The 8,511-nt window shown below is 41.2% G+C and overlaps 1 protein-coding gene across 2 annotated transcripts in view; it reads left to right on the forward strand.

Moving 5' to 3' along the window:
- The window catches only part of ANO2 (anoctamin 2), a 192,231-nt gene extending 184,119 nt beyond the window's left edge, over positions 1 to 8,112 (forward strand). Inside the window, exons 24-25 of one of the 2 annotated variants that reach the window (XM_037390413.1) lie at positions 4,743 to 4,848; positions 6,423 to 8,112. In XM_037390413.1, the coding sequence (XP_037246310.1) occupies positions 4,743 to 4,848; positions 6,423 to 6,704 (388 nt within the window). In that variant the 3' untranslated portion in view covers positions 6,705 to 8,112. The remainder of the gene's footprint in view (positions 1 to 4,742; positions 4,849 to 6,422) is intronic. The other variant, XM_037390414.1, reaches the window with a different exon arrangement.
- The last annotated feature ends 399 nt before the right edge of the window (positions 8,113 to 8,511 follow it).

Raw genomic sequence — 8,511 nt, forward strand, 5'->3', positions numbered from 1 at the left:
AATGTAGTTTGTGCATGTTTATCTCCTGCTCCTGTGCAAGCCAACTTCAGTCATACTTAGGATCACGCTGACTTTAAGCAGGGTATTTATCTCACCCAACTACAACCCACAACAGTGATGCATCCCAGTTCCTTCACTGGAAGCACAGTGAATGCAGAGAGAAGAAGCCTGGTCCCTCACTCGGGCACTGCCTGTGGGATGCCCTTGGGGACCCACCCACCCTCTTATCCTGACTATAACTGAGGGCAGATGAGTGCACAGATAAGACTGCTAACTTTAAGCAGGTAAAGAGAGAACATATTACTCAGCACAGCCAAGTCCCTGTGTCAGGAACTTTGTTAAAGGGACCTGCTGCCTCTTGGGAAGAGGTCAGGTGGGAGCTGAGGCTGCTTAAAGCTCTCCAGAGCTTAAAGCCACATGCTGTGCTCTACCTGCTGCTCTGCTTGTGGCAGACAGGGTAAAGCACCTTAAACATGGGGCTTGTCCTCTTTCTTTGCTCAAAATATCGTTCCCTGTAAACTCTGCTATATTCACTATTTCAGTGTGTTACCAGGAGTTATTTCTTAGTATAAAGTTCTATGTAAGAGCATGCAGCATCTCTGTACTTTCTGACAGACTTGTAAATCTATGAAATTCTTTTATGCTCTCAGTTCCAAACACTTTTTAATTTGTATCCCCAAATTAGCCTGTTTTCCTTCAACAAGCATGTCGATCCATATGGATCTCCTACTTCACTGTGACTTTGCTGCCTTCACTTTGCTACTATTTACCTGGTCTCAGGCACTGGCCTCTATCAATAGTGTATGACTGCCAGTGTATTTGGAAATGTGTACATTAACAACAGTGATTAAACGCACTCTTCTGATTAGCATGGATTCAACAGAGCCAAAATGCAGGGAGAAATGAATAATCCACACTAGGTATAAAAGTGGTCCCTGCCTGATAACACCAAGCCTATGCCACCAAGAAAAAAAAGAAAAAAACCAAGCAAAAAAGAAAAAAAAAAGTAATTGATTGAAAAGAAGCATATACTAAATGTTTGACCATGTACTAGTCCGAATGAGAAACAACCATGAGAGCATTTCTGTTCCGTTATCAGGAAACAATTAGGAAGAGATGCCAGCATCCACATTCACTGTTTCTCATTATCGTCTGCCTCATTTGAATCTTATCAGAATCTCAGCTTTGGACAAAACTATGGCTGTGATAAAATATGGGGTATCTAGCTTGTGTCCCAAGAGACAGGCAACAAACACTGTCCCTTAAGCTGGAAATAAAATCTGTTTTTCTGTTTCTGGCAAATATGTTGGGAACAAGCTGACCTCTCTTATTCTTAGATTTCTGTGACCTCTGGAGATAAATGTGGTTACAATAATCCTGCATTTTGCTCCTTACGGGCATTGCCAGAGATTAAGGTATCTTAAAAATAACCGTAACAAGCCAGAAACAACTCTCACACCAAACATCCAGAATACATTCTTTGAATATTTTGAGCAGCATTTTCTACAATGCTGTGAACTCTTTGACACTGCTTCCAAATAAACATTGCTGTAACGACATTCTGACGCATAGCATTAGTTGTAATGATTTTTTTTTCAGAGAAAAACAACATTTGTGTAGCTGAAGGCAAGTTAAATGCCAACCTTGCTAAGTTATGTGACTTTTTTTAAAATTGGTGTTGCCCTTTGAATCTTTATAGCATGGTATGATAATGGAGTACATGAAAGCATGCTGATGGCACTGCAAAGAAGAAAGCAGCAGATAGGGAGTCATTAAAAAGACTTTTCCCTTAGCACAACTCTGCTCCAATATTCAGCAAATTTATAAAGTGTCTTTGAATGAATTCATTAATGTCCTGGGATTCATCTCATCTGCTCCTGGTGATCAGTGGTAGATCATAATGATTTTCCCTGAATGATTCTCTAAATATTCCTGCACTGCTGAAACACTACTCCCTAGTAATTCAGGCATATTTTCCTCAATACCTTGTCAAAGACCAGCTGAAAAAGGAAATTAAACACATCAGTTTATTTAAACTGATTGGCAATTCCACCTAGATACACATTTTCATTTTTCTACCACTCTTTCTTTTCCGTCACAATATACTTTATATATACACAATATACTTTCGAGCTATATTAGCGTACGTCTCTTATCTCTGGCTTCAGTTTCATCTAAGTCTTTCATGGTCTTCTCCATCCATCCTCACTTCCCCAACATTTCTCTGCTTTCAGTGTGTATTTTTCTTTTTTCCCTCAAAACTTTTCTGTGCTCTATTCTTAACGTACATTGACTACTTCAAATTCTTGTCCTTTTTCAGTGGAATTAGGGTTCTTTGCTATTTTTGAAACACAATAGTCCTTGCAGCACCAGTCATTTCCTGCTCTTCGTGTACCTGCTCTATCAAATATATTAAGAATGAAGAACTGAAGAGGTGAGGGAAAAGATGGTCTTTTTGAAAAAGAAACTACCTGTAGAACATAGTGGTTAGAAAAGGCCCGGGTTATTGTGCTTTGAGGTCCCATGTGCTAATAGAATAATTAAAAAGGGAGGTGAGGAGGAGGCCCAGCTACCTTGTCTATAGCTCTAATAACATCTCCCTTCACCATAAATCATTTGGTAGTGTTCTGCTGAATGTAGATTCAGGCATCATAAGCAGCGTGATTTCCAGCTGAGCCAGGTGATATTTCCATGGGGTCTGATGTCCTGCAACACTTACATAGTTTGTGAAGCTCAGAGTACATTAAATGGAAAACCTACCACAGTTGGTGACCCTTCCAGGTGAACCTGGGCTCCATTTCAAGACTGAGGTTGATTTATAGCGCTAGGAAAAATCCACAACAAACTCAGTGGTTTTCCTTGGCTTTGATGTTCAAGCAGATAAAATTCAAGGGAACTGGCTCTGGCCCTGGCTGCAGCCTCATACACAGATTTGAGCAACATGCAGGAGTCCACATTGTATGGAAAGGTACCAGAGGGGGAATCGCACAGTGCAGGCACAGCACAGGACCGAACAGGAATCCCATGTAAAACAGGACGGAGAGCTCGGCTGCGGTGCATGCACCACTGAACAAAATAATCCCGAGTCTAACACAGACCAGACAGTGCTTCCATAAATGGATACAGCCCCCAATTTAAAGTAGTTTTTTCCTCCTCTTCCTCCTCCCTCTCCCCATCGTGGGTTGTACCTTGTGTCCTTTGCTCCAGAAGGTGCAGCACAGAATTACATCCAGCATTTTGAACTGGATTTCTTGGGGGGGTGGGGGTGTGTGGGGCAGGTTGGATTTGTGGATTGTAAATGTACAATTTAACATGCAAACCCATGTAAGTAGAACCTGAAGGTAATTTTGGTAAACACACCTGCGAACTGAAGCTGACAGATATTATATATGAACCTTCTCCATTATCCCCCAATGGAGGCTTTTCCACAGTCTAATGAATCTTACTGTCAGGAAGGGTTTTGTGGTATTCAAAACAGATTTTCCCTTTCTTAATTTCATCCCATTACTCCTAGTCAAACACTGAACAGCACTAAATTATCCCTTTCAGTCCTAAGGGCACAATTTGTGCATGGTTATCATGTCCAACTGTGGCTGTTACTTACCAAAGTGGAGCAATACATGTGCTCTTCTTTAATCTTTTCTGGTGAGTCAGTCTCTTCAGCCCCTGGATTGTTTAGCTGATCTGCCTTCAATTTGTTGCTATATTTTTCCTTTTCTTTTTTTTTTTTTTTCCCCCCCTCCCCCCTTTTTTCCCCTCTGAAATCCCCACAGCTGAATGACCGCATGCAGCATTCCAGGTGTGGCTTTACCGGAGCTGTTCAGAGAAGGGCTAATGCCTCCAGCACCATCGTGCATTTTGTTTATACATCCAGAAGTGATAATGTCCTACTGCCATATTTCAAACTTGTGCTAACTTGCTAGCCACTGTAAGCTCCAGGCTATTTTCATTGCATTTTCTTTCAAACTCTATCCTCTCAAGGATCCTTCAATTGTTTTAGTTTTAATTATTTTCCATTTCCCCAGATTATTCTTATTGTGTTTCCTGTCTGTGTTTCTTATTGCTTTCTGTGTTTCCTGCTATTTGCAAAACTTTCCCATTTAGGAGCATCTGTGACTTTTATTAGCCTGTTGTTTTCTTCCAAGTGATTGATGATAATACTAAAAGCATCAGCCTTTACACCAAACCACTAAGGCTCTGTTTTATCCTGTCTAAGGATAGACAGTTAATTTAGGAAGTGCCTTTCCCATGGCTCCCCCTGTCGTTAATGTAAAGAGAGGGACCACCAAACTGTGAGTTGGATTGTATGTGGGCTGAACTATTTCCTAAATTAATCAAGGTTTAGGTGCGATGCATGCAGGCTTGTCTCCTTTAGGCTGAAAATGCTTTGGACTGTGTCTTTGCTTTGATTTCAACACTTTATTCCCTGTACTCTGAGATCATTTTAACATTAACCAAAAAAAAGGGATGTTTGTAAATCCTGGAAAATCTGGAAATTTCCAACATTAGAACAATGTTCTGATTTTGGTTACAACCGTGAAAACCAGACTAAGCTTGCTAAATTTAGTGGAGATAGTCCAGCTCTAATTCTGGAGTTGTATTTCATGGTAAGGGTTGAAGTAGGAACATCTGGAGGATTTGATTCTTTAGGTCTTGCTATTGGAAGATCATGTAAATCAAGGCAATAGGTGCAGAAGGAGATTGCTGGAACTGTGTGATAACTGAGCTGTCTCCATCGGCAGGTTCAAAGACTACAGAGAACCACCTTGGTCCCCAAATCAGTATGAGTTTTCTAAGCAGTACTGGGCAGTCTTATCCGCTCGCTTGGCTTTTGTTATTCTGTTTCAGGTAAGCCTGTTGAGTTGCTGCAATTTCAGTCATAGAGTTATCATAACAAATGGATGAAAAAGCATGTGCCAAAGAAGCCCATGTCCAATAGAGCTTTTCTGTTTGCAAATACCCAGCCTGATGTGCTCGCACCGAGCCTGCTGAGGTGTCAGGGGGCTGCGGCACAGGTTCTCCCTTCGGAGCACTGCGGCATGGCTCCTCAGGAGACCTTTCCTCCCCCTTCATGGAAGGGAAGCCCCACAGCTTGCATTAGGCCCTGGCACTAGCAGTGATCCCCAAAACACCCTGGGCTCTCAAATGGTTCAGTTAAGTGGATTTTATCAGCTTTTATACTCTCAGGGGCACCACTTGTAAAAAGCACATAAATGCTGCGTAGGCTTGTTAAATGCTGTTCTATACCCAAAGAAAGAAATAAACAGAAGTAATAAATCCTCCAAGGTCTTTCGCTACTTTATACAAATACATGGAATAAATTCTCCCCAGTGTGAAGATTTCATTGGCAAGGAATTTGCTACCACGGCTTAGCCTTCCGAATGGCAGAAGCCGCCTCCATGATCTGGGATCCCTCTAAAGTCAAACTGGTCCCATCCCTCATACTGAAATCTGCCTGTTTCTTCTCCTCACCTGCCGAATGTTTCTAAGTGTGACTGAGAGTCTTGCCTGGTTTATATTGCCCTCTTCTGCTTCTTTGCTCTGACTTTAGTAATTTTCCACCACTGGTGCAAAACATTTGAAACCAACGGGTCATGCTGGGCTTCAAATAGCCTGCCTGTTCTGCCAGAGTACATTCCTTGCTTAATTAGCTCCATTGTCTCGGATGAGGACGGAGGGTTCATGCTAGTAGCCTTGTCAGCAAATGTTGCCACACATTTTGAGGCGTTACACAACACAGCAGTTTTCAAAGCATTATCATGTTAATATAAACCCCAAAGCATAATTTACCTATACACTTCACAAACAAGCAAAACTTTTTGCCCAGTCTGCTTCCTGCCTCTGTGTTATGAGCATCACCTGTAATGACCCTGACACCTGAGGTTCAGGAATGTGGCTTGCATGCTGCGGTAGTGTAAAAAAAATCCTGCTTGTCAACAGACAGAAGGATTTTAGGACAGAATGACCATGACAGTTGTCTGCTGTCTGCTCAGGCCACACTGGAAACACATGGATGTGATTGTATTGGAGGATGCTTCCACTGATGTTGCCCTTATAGTAGTTGATTCTGAACTCAGTCTCACTGAATTTGATGTTGAGAACTGAGCACCTTTGGACACCTGTAAAGAATAAGGTTGGTTTAGCTACTTAGACTGTGAATCATTTGATGAATCCAAGTCCTTTCCAATTTCAAAGTTTGCAAATGAAGCATGTGTTTAACTGAGCCTTTCCACCACAGGGGAGCTGTGCACAAGCGTGAGCTGTTTTTTCAGCTAAGGCCTTACTCAAATGCTTAATAACACACAACATCAGTGAAATATGTTTGATACCTGACTCACAGCTTCAGTAAAAGTTTGGGTTTGCTCTAGTGTGAGTGGTTTTGATTTTTCATATTTGCTTGACATCTGTTGCTGTGTTTGCAGAACTTGGTGATGTTCCTCAGTGTTCTGGTTGACTGGATGATTCCTGACATCCCCAAGGACATCAGTGAACAGATCAAAAAGGAGAAGAGCCTGCTTGTTGACTTCTTCCTGAAGGAAGAGCATGAAAAACTGAAGCTGATTGAAAACTTTATCACACGCGACAAGCAGGAACACAAAAGTGGAACCAAAGGCGAAAGGTTCCGGGCTGCCAGCTTCTGCCAGTTTAACCAAAGTCAGAAAGGCAGCTTTGCCTCCTTTAGCTCGCAGCACACAGAAGTGTGACTCCTTAGAGAAGGGTAACATACCATGCTTACCTCTGCTGCTTACCGTGTGATGTGATTCTGAACCTGGAGCAAGGAAGGGAGAGACAGTCAAGGGAGAGACAAGGAGCAAAAAGGAGGCTGATTCTGCTCTCTTAGAAACTCCCTATGCAAGGGTCTCCCTTACATTTTATATGTTATCTCGGCTGCAGCTTTTTCAGACTTTATCAGTGCAAGATAAGGGCTGTATTGTGGCTGTAGCTAGTCCTTGTGGTGTTGCATGTGAGTTGGGTAGGCATGCAGGCATTCTCCTTGCTCATGGAGTCCCTGCAGGACCACAACTGTCCCTCTCCCTGCAGACACCTCATGGGGCACAGGGAACAGAAGGGACACTCCTGCTCTAGTATCTATCTTTTGGCAGACCTGACCGACCATGGCAAACTGCACACAATGCACAGCCTCATGTCTTGTAGCCGCCAGTCGATGGTTTATAAACTTGCAGAGTCTTCAGGAGTCATTGTGCCTTCCTAATGTACACTGCCACTTGGTGCTGTCTCTGTAGAGCAGGCAGGGCTGTTGTTAAGGGCACAGAGCTGTGGAAACAGAAGGTATGAGAATCACTGAGCACTTTCACCTACAAATATATTGTTTTGCTTAGCAGGAGCTTGAACGTATGTGCTAATGAGCAGAGAGGCCACAGCATATGCATCAGAATGAAGTAAAGCTGTTAGAATCATAGTAATAGAATAGTTTAGGCTGGAAAAGACCTTTAAGATCATGGAGCCCAACTGTTAACCCAGCACTGCCAAGTCGGCCACTGACCCAACAAAGCTCGTTGTTAGTCATTGTCCTGAACGAAGAAAACCCTGCATGTTTATCCTCCTCTCACTTAGACTGGGAATTCAGCCAGTATCCAGAGGAATCATGCCACTAAATTAGCACCAGTGTGGAGCTGATGAGTAAGAACGGAATTGAGCCCTGTAAATCATGTGGCATTTTCATGTACATTGCACGTAAAGTAACAAAAGTCGCTGCTGTTGTGCATTTACTGTAAAGTAAAATATTATGCAGAACTGTGTTTCATTGGAAGATAAACGTATTCACTAACCAAGCTTTCATCTACAAGCATTTAATGAATAACTTTATTCTGTTATGAATGAAAATAAAACTTTCGTAAAAAAATCTGTTTCTTTTACTGTAAATTCTGTCTCTAACCTGGCTTAATATTCAGTCTTGATAAAAGATTTTCTTCTCATTATCTTCTCAACAATGCTTTCAAAACCATCAAAAACACAAACCAAAAGAAGTGCTGCAGTTGCAGGCATTGTATACAAGATGATTGCTTTTAAACATCATAACAGTATTTTATATATTTCTGAAGCCTAAGAATTTCATTGTTCTCAGATGGAAAAATGTTTTTCCATGAGAACTTTTGGTAATCTAATGAGAGATGTGAAAATAATAATTTTATTTTTTTTTAATTTAATGCCTAGACTAAAGAAAATGAAAATGAGAAAACTGTTTAAAGATGGGCTGCAATTGAAAATTTCATTTTGGAGATTAATTTTTAATATTTCATTTAGGGTTATTTATCCCTTCTACACAGTAGATAAAATTTTAAATGATACCATCAACTTGAATAAAATTGTAAATGTTTAACTTCGTTGAAAAAAGTCTGACCTCTCCAAATGTTTTCTTTTTTTTTTGCCTGTCAAAACTCATTTGCTGAATTTTAAATTAATTCAGAGAGAGTTCTTCCCCCTTCTGAAACTGTTGTTTGGGGTTTTTTTTAATTAATAACAGTTTGCTAGGGATATTGCCCAGATCTC

Source organism: Falco rusticolus, chromosome 5, assembly GCF_015220075.1.
Source record: "Falco rusticolus isolate bFalRus1 chromosome 5, bFalRus1.pri, whole genome shotgun sequence".
In the NCBI taxonomy this organism is placed as follows: domain Eukaryota; kingdom Metazoa; phylum Chordata; class Aves; order Falconiformes; family Falconidae; genus Falco; species Falco rusticolus.